Source organism: Ruditapes philippinarum, unplaced genomic scaffold, assembly GCF_026571515.1.
Source record: "Ruditapes philippinarum isolate M1 unplaced genomic scaffold, ASM2657151v2 ctg7081_1_1_1_1, whole genome shotgun sequence".
Lineage (NCBI taxonomy): Eukaryota > Metazoa > Mollusca > Bivalvia > Venerida > Veneridae > Ruditapes > Ruditapes philippinarum.
In genome coordinates this window covers 47,418-60,962 of record NW_026855297.1, presented here as the reverse complement: position 1 = coordinate 60,962, position 13,545 = coordinate 47,418, and the positions used below count along the sequence as shown (strand labels likewise).

The 13,545-nt window shown below is 31.7% G+C and overlaps 1 protein-coding gene across 3 annotated transcripts in view; it reads left to right on the top strand.

The window, feature by feature from the left end:
• Positions 1-1,080, top strand: part of LOC132742827 (cilia- and flagella-associated protein 65-like) — a 52,504-nt gene extending 51,424 nt beyond the window's left edge. For all 3 annotated transcript variants that reach the window (XM_060731324.1, XM_060731321.1, XM_060731322.1), the window contains one exon: positions 820-1,080. In XM_060731324.1, the coding sequence (XP_060587307.1) occupies positions 820-982 (163 nt within the window). In that variant the 3' untranslated portion in view covers positions 983-1,080. The remainder of the gene's footprint in view (positions 1-819) is intronic.
• The last annotated feature ends 12,465 nt before the right edge of the window (positions 1,081-13,545 follow it).

The window sequence follows — 13,545 nt, the reverse complement described above, 5'->3', positions numbered from 1 at the left end:
TTGTAAGTTGTTTGAAAGTTTGTTATGATTACTATTGCTAAATATATACATGTATGACTCTTTTTATTCATTTAGTGTTGAAATTATTTTTTTTCGGTAGGATTGCAGTATTTCAAATGTATTGTTACACATTTACTTTGAATAATCGGCAAACTGTTAATAGTCTTGTAAATCGACTCTTTAAAGAAATAATTTAAAACACTTCTCTGGTTTAAATTTATTGGTATGTATTTACATAATTAAATTGGTCGCGCTGCTGTGCCACACCTGACTAATTTAATTATGAAAATACGTACTAATACACTTTAACCTATACTTAAAGTGATGAAATTAAGATAGATTTCTGTTCATTTATTTTACTAAAAATTTAGCATCACTTTATCAATGAAAAAAAGTGCATTTATGAAACAGTTTGGAAATGTATGAATCTGTATTTCAATGGCTTTGAACTTCAGTATCACAAATTAAGGAAATTTTGATTTGATAAAAATACCTCATCAATTTTGTCGAGCTATAACAGCTAAACTATGTTTTAAAAATAAAAGATCTACTTAAATTTTAGTAGAAATTTAGTTAAAGTCACATTATACCTCAGAAACGAGAAATTGTTTACTTCTTTAGAAAGGGCAAATATGAATTTTATAACATTTAAATAAAGGTTTTAGAGAATGTAAGTTGCTTGTAACCTGAAGAAATTAGAGATAAAGGGGAAGTAATTTGTTATAAATGTTGCAGCATGTAAACAAAGTAGTATTTTGACGTCCATACAAAATACTAAATAACTTTTATTGTACTAAATTGTATCTATGTGTATTTCAGACTGCCAGAATTTGGAAATGCCGTGGAAGGGATAATAGAGAACACATTACTCAATGTATTATCAGAGGCCCTTGAAGGTGAATTTAACATCACATCGAGGCCCCGATTTATTGCTTTACCAAAAAGAAATGGAACTGGGTCCAGCAAAGGATTAAAATCATAATTGACTGTAATAATGTTTTTATTAACAATGTTGTGAAAGACTGATAGCTATGATGTGTTTTAATTGTAAAAATTGACAAATAAACTTTTTGACAAAAATGGAAATATATGTGATATTGTGATGCTTCTAAATCTATTTTTAGAAGCTTTGAAGTCATCTGAATACCGGAGTGGTGAATATTTGGCTTCATATTTGTTATTGTTTTGATTTTTACATCTGCGTCCAAAATTTTATTGTAGTTATCCAACAAAATAACAGCACCCATGTATAAAAAAAAATTTAAAATATTTTAAATTTAAAATAAAATAATTGTTTTCTATTTGAATTGGGAAAATTTTTTTGTGTAAATGTTTTACTTAAATTTAAAAAATTTTCAGAAGTTTTTTTTTAAAACTTTTCTGAGTTTAATTAAAAGTTTCCAATAATTTTACCCCGACCTTTTCCCAACCTATTTTTGGGTTTTCCCAAAAATTTTAAGGTTTCCAGTTTTTAAAAAACCCAAGAAATTTAAATATAAAAAATTTTCCCCAAATTTTAAATTAAAATTGCTTTAAGCTTTTTTAAATATATTTTTGGGAAAACCCAAACCCAATAGAATTTTCTTTTTTATTTTTTTTAAAGCCAGCCAGGGCCCAAATGGTTTCTTGTTTTTTTTTACAAAAAATTTTTCATTTTTTATGAATTTTTTAAAAGTAAAATTTTTAAAATTTTAAAAAAACTAAAAAAAAACTTTTCTTAAGCAAAAAATATATAAAAAACAAAATAACAAAATTTTTAGCTTGGGTGTTTAAAAAACCACCGTGATCTAATGATTTTTTTTTTGTCCATCCCAATTAAAAAATTTAAACCCAATTTTTATTTTTTTTTTATTTTTTTTAAATAAAAAAAAGGGTTTTAAAATAGAAAAAGTACATGTGGTTCTTAGGGCCCTTTTAAGAAATATTCCAAAATGTTAGAAATTTATGAGTCTTGATAAAAATAGGGTTATAAAATTTATTTAATTTTATATTAGTTTTTTTTGTTGAAAAATCCCCTCCTCTGTAATAAAAACTGCTTAAATTAAAATTTTTCAAAAAAGCTTTTTAGAAAAGCATCATTTTTTATATATCCTAACTTTATTATTATTGTTTTATCAAACTTCCCTACAATTTATCCATACACGAAATTATACAGAACAACAACAACAACTAGAATGATTGCTAAATTGTTATGGTTCTTGTTGTTAATTTTCATTATTTGTTAAAATTACATGCAGACGAACAAAATTTCTTAAGCTCATGTATGACGTCATTGTTGTTAACAAGGGAGATAACCGGGTTCTTATACAAAGATATTTTTTTTACTCATGCTAAATACGTAGTTGAGCGGAGATAAATTTGAATCATACTTAGTAAGTAAACTTAATAAATACCTAATTTATGCATAGCGAAGGTGTTTTCCTAAAATACAATTTGTACAATGGAATTACCGACAGGTGCTTGTAATTACGTGTGTTACTAAATGGTTACTAAATATACGATCTTGTAATATTTAATGCCTCACGTGAGCCTACCTTTTACGTCATTACGTTTTTCATAAATGGTTTTTGCGAAAGTCCCTTGATTAACTTTAAGGGAATTTAGTCATGAAAAAATTAAGGGGCAGTATAAATTTTCAAAAAAACCAATATGTAATATGATAAAAAAATTTAAATTTTTGATTTTTTTTTTCCCTGCTTTATACACGGGAGGGTTAAAAATACAACTCTTTTGAGTACAACGTTTGGCCCCCGAATTTAGGGTTTTAAATTCCCGCCCCTTTTTTCAAAAAATTATACGAAAGTATTTGATGTAAAATTTACATTTTATAAAATTATCAAAACATATAAAAAAAAAAATTTTTTTTAAAAGGGTTTTGGTTATTTTTTCTATGTATCAGCCAATGCCTATATGTTAGTAATCGAGAAAAGTTTTTTTTTCCAGCACTCAAACAAAATTTTTAAATCACTTTTGTAAACTAGCGTTAATTTAATTAATCCCGTTCGTTTTTAAGAAAAAGTTTATAATAAATTTTTTTTAGTCGGGTGTGGGGAACTATAATTTTTATAGACCCCTTTTAAATCCTTCATTGAGCCCAACCGGTACTAAGTAAACAAAACTGAAAAAAGGTTTTAATTCTCGACTTGATCCGTGGGGTTTTTTAAACCCCACCCCCGGCTAGAATCCCCTTTAGTCCCCCCGCGTTAACCACTGGGCCACGCCCCCGGCCAGGTTCGGTTTGGGAAAGAAAAACCAAAAAAAACCGAAAACGGGGGTTAAAAAAAAACCCCCCCAAAAAAAAGTTTTTTTAATTTTAATTTGGTAAGTTTCTGGGAAAAGGGCCCAAGATGAAAAATGAATTAAATTTTTACAATGAAAATTTTCCCATGGGGGGGGGTTTTGGGGGTGGGGAAAGGAGGCCAGTTTTAAAATTTGGGGGAAACCCTGTTTTCCCTAGAGCTAAAACAAACATGAAAAAAAGCAAAAGGAAAAACAAACTAGATTCTGGAGGAAACTTTAAAATGATGTTTCTTTTTCTCTCTGAATAGAAGGCAAGGAAAGTTTCAATACATAAGGACAATCTAGCAAGCATCAGGTTAAACAGTTGTTTCAAATATAAGTATTGAGATATGTGAAGGAAAAAACTAAACAACAAAAAAAACAACAAGCAATTCAACGATAATTAAAACAGCACTGGAAAATACAACCATTTAAAAATTGGTGCATGCCATTTTGACATCTACTTTTTTTGGCCCGTATAAACAATAGCTGTCAAGAGACAGCATGCTCGACCTATTCTCAGTACTTGATAGTAATAAATAAAGCAATAACCCATTGTGAAGAAGCTACAGTTATCCTCCTCCCTGTGTGCAAGGTGGGGCATGATTTTGGCGATGTGCAAAGTTTCATACAAAATTATGTACTTTGAAAATTAGGGGGTACCCCAAATTTTAAACATAAAGGGTTTACCCCGACTCTCGGGGGACAAGGAAAGCTCCCCTTTTTTTTTTGAATAGCGAGCTAAAAAAAAGAAAATTAAAGGAAACCTTTTGGGCCTCAAACACGGGGTTAAAATAGTAAAAAGTGGGGTTTTAAAAGCATTTAGTTGTGAAAAGAACTTGAAAAAAGGGTACCCTAAACGTTCATTATATGCGAAAAGACGGGAAAAAAATGTAAAAAAAGTATTTTTTTTACTTCAAATAGGGGTAAAAAAATTTCCCGTATAAAAGGGCAAAAAAACAAAGGGATAGTTTTGGGGCCAAAATAAGAAATTTTTTCCAAAAACATAAAATTTTACCTAAAAAACTTTTTGAGAAAAAAAATGTTTTGAACATTTCGGGGAAAATTAAAGATTTTAAAAATTTTGTGTAAAATGTATACATAGTCTGAAAATTTAACAAATTCAAAAGTTTTTTTTAATCTTTTATTACAATGTTTATTAAAAGTTTTCAATTTTTGGGTACACGTGCCGGGGAACAAATTTGGGGTATTAAAAAACTTTAAAAGGTTTCCCAAGTTTTTTTTAAAAACCCATCATTTTCCCTATAAATAGTTTTTAGATTTAAAAGCATTCTAAACTATTTGGGGAAACACATAATTCAGCGATATACAATAAGTATCTAACATGTTTGTTTACAAAGACCAGCCATGACCCTATGGTCTTCTTACAAGAGACTCAAAGTGATTATGACATATTAGAGTGTATTTTTAAAAACACAAGACACGTTAAAAAAGAACAAAAACAAAAACACACACACAAAAATAACTAAGTTTAGCTACATGTTTCAAGAGTTTAAAGACCAGTGCTGACCTAATGATTTTGTCTTTGTTCACACCATACCGTAAATTTAGTTTTTTTATTTGTTTAATCAAATAAAGTTTTCAATAGATAAATACATGTAGGTCCTTATTAGCCTTTAATGATATAATCCAAAAATGATGTCTGTGATATAAATATGTTTTATAGAAGTTATTTATATATTATATTGTGTATAAATGTTGACAAATTAATACCCCTGCCTCTGATAATATCATACTGCTTTAACTGAAATATTTCAAATCTTTTAGATGCATCATTGTTGATATATTCTCAGTATCATGCTTAACTTTATTATCATGTTTTGTCAAACTTTCCGACAATTTATTCATACACGAAATTATAGAGAACAACAACAACAAGAATGGTTGATTCTTGTGGCTTATTAGTCCCCTACCGGTTTAACCGGAGGGGACTTTAGGTTTACCCTCCGTCCGTCTTGTCCGTCTGCTGTCTGTCTGTCTGTCCGTCTGTCCGTCTGTCCTGTCAGTCTGTCATTCCGTCAGTTCCGTCCGTCCACAAAACTGGATCCCCGCGATAAACGGCCGGCAAAAGTACTGAAAATATTTTTTATGAAACTTGATATATTGTATAGATGGTGCACGTATGGAGTATTTATGCCACGTCTTTTTTTTCTTCCATGTTGAAAATTCTGGTTGCTATGGCAACAAAAATAGTCTGAAATATGGCAAAATTTAAACACATAAAACTGGATCCAGTGATAACTAAAAAAGTACTGAAAATATTTTTTGAAAACTTGAAATATGGGTTAGATGGCAGTTCCTGGAGATTATGCACATCTTTTTCTTTTTCTTCTTATGTTTGAAAATTCTGGTTGCTATGGCAACAAATAGCCTGAATTTCCAAAGATTTCTGATTTAAATTTTTTCAGCTTTTTCACTATATGTTTCTGTTATTTCTTAAGGTGTTTACTTCAAACTTTAAATATAAGGGTTTCGTGGTCATCTCAACCAAATCATTATGTGACAAGGTTTAAAAAAATAACTCCCCCTTTAGCACAAAAAAAATATCAGTATTACCTTCCCTTGAACTTAGATTTTTTAGGGGAAAAAAATGTTTGGGTTCCCTCCCCCCCCTTTTTTAAAAATAACTTCCCTTTATTTCCTAATTGTATCCACTTCAAACTTCAATAATATATGTTTCTTATTAACACTCCGAGCATTTTTGAGAAGGTTAAATACTCTAGGCAAGACTATTTTCCCGAAATTTTGTCCCCCCTTTAACTTTGATTTTTTTTTTGAGAAAAATGGTAAATTTTTCCCCTCCAACTTCTTCATTTCCCTTTTAGATTTATTTTAAAAACCCCATCGTAAAAATAAGCCCAAGGGTTGTAATAAACATAATTTTCCCTTAAATAAGCAAAAAAACTTAACCCCAATTTTCTGGGGATAAAAAGACAAACTTTTTTTTTTGTTTTGTGGGCGATATTTTTAAATTAACAGACTTTAGCCTCAAATTCAATTATAAAAAAAGGCAAAAATTACAGCAGGGTGTATGAAAATTAAAAGAAGCTTTTTGAGGGGAAAGCGGTAGGGGATAAACTGTATTTCCTCGCAAAACTATCAAATGCGTGTTTCTATGGGTTCTTCTTTGTCGGCAATTTTTCAAATTATTTGTTAAAAATACATCAGACGAAGAACAAAACTGTCGCAAGCTCTTGTATGACGTCATTGTTATTAACAAGGGTGAGAATAGATAGATACAAAGATGTTTTTCTCGTGCTAGATACGTAGTAGGAGCACACGTAATAAATTTGCATCAAACGGAAGTAAAATTAATAAATACCTAATTTATGCATAGCGAAGGTGTTTTCCTAAAATGCTAAATATTTGTAAAATGGAATTACAGACAGGTGCTTGTAATTACGTGTGTTACTAAATATACGGTCTTGTAATATTTAATAGCCTCACGTGAGCCTGCATATTACGTCATTACATTTCGGATGAAATGGTATTGCGCATGTTGCTTGACTAACACTAAGAAATTAGTCATGAATTTAATAAGCAGTATGAAAATTAAAGAAAACCCCCTAAAAATATTACCCCAAATAAGGGGAATTGATAAAAGAATGGCATTTTGAGTTTTTTTTTTAGCATGTTCACAGTGGTTTGAAACAAACCCTTTTGGGGTACAGCGTAGACGAACAAAATTTTTAGTTCCGTCCATTTTTCAAAAACGTTTAAACATTTTCAAATTTTATGTGAAATTTTCAGTTTGCAAATTTTTATCAGAAACATATAAATAAAAAATTCAATTTTTAAAGTTTGTTGGGTTAAATTTTTTTCGATGTATCAACCCCAATGCCTAACCCCGGGAAAATTGAAAACAGTCTGTTTTTCCGGGGGCTTGATATTAATCCTTTTTTGTATATTGAACTAAACGTTAAAAATACAGGGAATGCCCTGTGGGTTTTGTTTAGTTTTTAATTATTTATTTTTTGTCTGTGTAGGGGCCCATAAGCTTATTTAAAAACCCCTTTTGAATCCTTATGGGAACAACCAGTACTAAGTAAAGAGTTTTAAAGTTTTTTGCTCACCGGGGGAAACAACCCTGGTTTGATCCCCCGCGATACTATGGTGTCTAAATTTTTAAAAGCTTTTTGCGTCTAGTTTGGGGCTAGCGAAAACATGAAAAAAAGCGCCCAAAAAGCGGCGTTTTCAGATTTTTGTCTTGTCCTCCTGTCCCCTAACATGCCCCCAAACGGCGCGTTGGGGTGCGGCGTGTTTTTTGCAAAAAATACATTGTCGCTCGTTTCAAAATCGAAAAGGATTGGCTAACAAGCCAGGCGACAACACGACAAAGCGCCGCACGACAACGCGCCGTTTGGCGTGCTTTGCTAGAGACAAGACGACAATGCGCCGTTCGGCGCTTTGACGTGTTGTCGCTAGCGACAGGACGACAAGACGAAAGTCAGAAAACGGTCCGTTTGGCGCTTTGTAGTGTTTCCGCTAGCGCCAACAGGACGCACAAGAGCGTTCCAATCAGCCACCAAAGCTAGCAAACCTTAGTCCGATGCGTTAACCACTCGACCACGCCGCCACGGTTCCGGTTTTGTAGATTAAAAAAAACATCAGAAATGTTAAAATCATAAAAACTTTTTAATTTACTTGTTAGTTTTTGGGAAAATGGTCAGCTGAAAAATGACTTAATTTACATGTAAGTTTCGGGGAAAAAGCCCAAATAAAAATGTAAGTTTCGGGGGCAAAATGCCATATGAATATGAGAAACTATTGCCCTACAGTAGAGCTAAAAAAAGAAAAAAAAAGAACAAACAAAAAAACCCACTAAGAACCAGATTCTAAGAAAACGTTATTGATGTTCTTTTCTTTGTGGCAAGGATATGACATTCTCTAGCATCAGGTTAAACAATTTTCAGTTTAAGTATTGAAATATGCAACAAGACAAGACTATTATAAAACAGCACTGGAATCAGTACTTTTAAATCGGTACATGCAATTTTGGCAGTATAAGCAAAAGCTGTCAGTAGGTCAGCATGCTCAAATATTCTCCGTGCTTGATTGTAATGGGGCATAATATTAAAAAAAAAACACTTTATGCAGTGACCTCCCGGCATGATGGTGCAACGTTTCAAAGCCATATGTCAATGGACTTTGAAAATATTTGAGGTGGTAATCAAACCTTTACGAAAATCTAAGTCGAAAAAAGGGCATAATTATGTCAAAATATTGGATAGAGTTACCTCCTCCAGTGTACAGGTTTGGGGCATGATGCTGAACAAGTGTACAGAGTTTCAAAGCTATATGTCTATGTACTTTGAAAATATTTGAGGTGGTACTCAAACTTTAACAAAAATGGTTACGTGGACGCTCGGGGGACGAGGGTAGCTTACTTATTCTCCGAATAGTCGAGCTAAAATCAAAGAAAATCAAAGGCACATTATGCCTTAGAAATCTTTCCTTTTTTACATTAGAATGGTCAAACACATGTTAAGAAATGGTTAAGTGGAGGATTTAGAGCATGTTAATTGTGCAAGACATGAAGAATGTAGCACTGAACGTTCAGTTATATGTCGTAAAGGCAGCAAAATGTAATCAAAGAAGTACTTTTACTGCAAAATACCATATCAATGGCAAAAGAAGCAAAGTGAAGTTTATCTATATGGCCAATAAGTACCTTTTTCAAAACTGTTACAAGTTACTTAAGATAAAGTTTTTGAGACATCAAAATGATAGCATTTCGGGGAATTAATGGGCCTTTTATATCTCTAAAGAGAAATAGAAATAAATTGGAAAGGTGGACCTTGTAGATTTGTTTGATAGAGAGCCAATCGGAAGCATTCCCGTCCTATAGTAACAAGCAGGACAAAGTCCCTCCCACTCAGTTAAGTCACTTTCGTAAAAAAAAAATTTACGACGCCACTCAAATTTATGCCCTTTACTCAAATTTACACGTGGACAAACGCCTTTCACTCAAATTTACTCGGAGGACATACGGCTCTTTACTTGTTAGATACAGCTTTTCAATTGTTGACATGCGAGCGCTCACATTTATTTAATGTTAACCATTGACAGACTATTAAAACGCGGACCCTGAAAACGTCATATTCATAATAAACCTTGCACTTAATTATCTTCTGCTTAACTTTTTCAATTTTTTTTTCAAATTAAAGTGGTAGCGTGGCCGAGTGGTAAACGCGTCGGACTAGTAATCTACCAACTCGAGTTACGATTACGAAAGTTTGTTAGTGAAACGCACCCCTGGTCTGGTCTTACTCATACTAGCAGCATTAAAATGCCCCGGAAGGGCGCTTGAGATCTTCTTCCACCAGTAAAGCTGGAAAGTCAGCGTATGACCTATACTTTGTTGGTGCGAAGTAAAATTGCTTAGTATTAGTTGGTTCCAGGAACGGTTTCGAGACTGTTTCAACAAGCTTATAGCTTCCAACACAATCGATCTAAAATAAATTTGTATAAACTAAATTTCAAATTCAAACAATCTTACATGTAGATAAGATTTATATCGGTTTTCTCTTACAGGTCAGGGTCTAAAAAATTTGCAAGTAAAAGCAATAGCACTCCTCCACCCTCATCTACCTACACTCATATTTTTAAATGATTTTCGAACTTTTACAATAATTATTATATAATTTCTCTTTCGAGTAAAAAAAATGTGTTGTTTTTTTTTACATTTTTTGTAAGGTTATTGTTTTTTCTTTACATTATTGTTATTTTATTGTTTTTTCTATACATTTTTGTTATGTTATTTTTTTCTTTACATTTTTTGTTATGTTATTGTCTTTTTCTTTACATTTTTGTTATGTTATTGTTTTTTTTATACATATTTTGTTATGCTATTGTTTTTTCCTTACATTTTTGTAATGTTATATTTTTTTTTACATTTTTGTTATGTTATGGTTTTTTCTTTACATTTTTGTTATGTTGTTTTTTTTTTAATTTACATTTTTGTTATGATATTGTTTTTTCTTTACAATTTTGTTATGTTATAAGAGCGCGTGACCGAATCAGTATAAAGTCATCTCGATGACCTTACTGTCATACTGTTGAACACCTAATCTTTATTTGTAAGCAGTGTATAGTCACTTTATTATCTAAAATTCACTCATACCAAACCTTTTGTTTATAATCACGTGCAAGGTTTTTGCGCCGCATAATAAATAAATAAATAAATAAATAACACTTAGATAAAAGTCTTGATTAAATTCATGATTGAAAATACAATAGGAAGATAATCTTCTTGAAATATTCATTTTTCTATTCCAGTCTTGTTTATATATGTCAAAAATTTTGTGTTTTTTTTTATAGAAATGAAATTATTTTTATAAGTAGTATGAGTTAATCATAAATTAGACCTCCCTTTCTATTGAACAATAGATTTAATATGGTAGGCCCAAATTTTCAACAGAAAGGTCTCCAAACTATGATATAAAAAAGAGATAGAACATCAAAAACTCATATTTAGCTTGGCGACTTTCATTATCAAACCAATCGGCTTTTTTACAATATCTATCATTGAATTTAATTTTTGGTTTGATCTTTTAGTGTATATTTCTTAAAAAAGGGTAATGCAGCCTCATTTAAATTCTTTTGTAAAACTTTCGACACAAGAATTAATAGTTTCCTTATCACAATTTACTGAACATATATCAACAATACGGTTTAATTTCGGCAGTTGGCTTATAAGATTACTTACCTACCGGCTCTTTTGTTAAAAGCGGTCTAGTAAATCACTGACCGACCGCTTAACAGGTGTGCAAATATATACAGGCCTGTTATTGTTCTATTGTTCTCTATACAATAGAAAATATGTGTAGTCGAGAAACTCGTGCATTACACAATATTCACCGTAAACGCAGACATTTTGAAAAATAACGCTGAATTGTACAAATTTATATGGGGTAGTGGGGGGAGGGGGTAATGACCGCTTTGAATAGGAAAAGGGTCGATGTATATTCAAAGTACATTTCATCAACTTGATAGAATTAATTAGCGCATATGGCTGTAAGGACCCTCATAACATAAATTCCAGATTATTTGTGACAAAAACGAACTAGTTACTTTTCTGGCATTTAAGTTTGTGTTTCGCCGAGATTTATGAGCACAATAATGCACATTTAGCCTTTCTTTATAGTTTGCCTTTTTTGTATACCTAACACATTCGCCGAATTATATAGCTTCACAAGTTTTCGGCATTTATTTCTACAACTGTGTCTGATTTTGCACAAACCTGCATTATTTCGCCAATTCTGCATTATGGGATATATACGACGATTGGTGCATAACGAATCAAAGTCAACTTCTGCATCCTTTCCCAAAATATTAGTGAGAGTATAGTTCATCTTAATGATAAAAAGACCTTTTTTCATTTTTTTCAGCTTTGGATTTTGTGTACCAGTACTCGCATGTTCTTTGCGCTTCCATTCTAGTCCGCGTGCTTATATGCAGTCTTATCAAACATATGAATAACGGATGATGCTAATTAAGAAGACACCGAAAGAAAATTCTTCCAAACATGAATGAAATACTAAGAATATTTGAAATCAGCCATCAGAAAAACAACAACAACCCAACTTACATGACGGTATATCTACATGCATTACTAATATTTATTCATTTACTTTCCATTGAAAAAATCGTATATTTTAATTTATTAGAAATGGCCGGATCATCTATTTACCATGAAATTTATTATATATACAGTAAAGATAAAGTGTTCCGTTTTTTTATGATTAGAAAACTTTTTTATCTTTCTCAATATTTGTATATATTAATAATATGTTATGTATTCATATATCAAAATAAAATAATTATCTTACTTTTGCCTACTCGACAAGTTCTGTTTTCATTTTCTGTGACTCAACTCAACAAGTACATTACCTGACCATATGACATAATGAAACCCCACGAGAAACACGAGAATATTCAAATAAAACCTCATTTGAGAACGAATGAATTACAAGAGCGTCGCGGATGGTATCTTTGCATGGCGTTGGAATGCTTTCTTAAACACGATAAAGTACATAGGTGAGTAATATTAATAAATACTGAGTTAAAAACTGATGTATGGATAGAAAAACAAAAGAGCATTTAGGTAAAATAGTTACCGCACTCGGAATAGGTCTGCATAGTATTTACAGACCCGACCTCGATCGCTACGCTGTCTCGGTCTTCAAATCGCCACCCGGGTCTGTAAATACTATGCAGACCTAGATGATGATGAGTCACGTGGTATTGAATAGACTCTCTAATATTTTAAAGTTTTCTCATCATATATGGAGTTTTTACGATAGTGAAATATGGACTTATATGTGCGAATGTTATAATGAGTAAAACATGCAGAACAAATAAAGCGAAACGGAAAGATAGAAGTAGTACGGATGATGAATTTTTGAATTTGTCGAAAATTTATAAACAAGCGGAAGGAGGCCCGTCAGAGGGACTTTATGAAGATAAAGCTTTTCAAACAGCATCTCTTAGAGTCAAATTTTAAGCACAACTAACAGTGTACTTTTTGATGAAATATAGAAAATCAGTCGTTATCTTATTCAAGTTCGACAGTAGATATTGGGAATATGAGTAAAACTGGGAAGAAAAGTGCTGAAAGCCCTCCGTCAGTTCATTCATCGCCTTCTAATGCTGATATATTTTTGTTTCTAAAGAAAATTGAAGATAAAATTGAAAATGTTGAATTGAAATTGAAAACGTTAGATAATTTGGAGAAGAAAGTTGATAACTTTTTGAAAAAGATTTAAAGAAAATGTGGCTTAATATTCATAAAAACAAAAGTGTACTGACGAAAAAATTAACAAGCTAGAAGAACGTGTTAAAGTTGTCGAATTCTCGGGCTCAAGCAATGATTCTAAAATAGAGGACCTTCAAAAATCAATATTGAATTAAAAAGTGAAATATCATATTTAAAACCGCAACAAATGAGAAATAACCTATTATTTAGAGGTGTTTCTGAAATTCCTAATGAGAAACCGGCGGACACGGACCAAATATTACGGAAGAATTTGTGCGACAATTTGAAGCTAGCGAAAGAAATTGAAGATGGAATAAAGACTGAGCGCGCACATCGCATAGGATCTCAGAGTAGTGACCCAAATAAACGATACAACCGTAATATAATATGTATGTTCTCATATTTCAAGGTTCGTGAACACGTCAGGAGGCAGCGTTATAATCTGAATGGAACAAGTTTCTACTTGCACGAACAGTTTACGTCAGAGG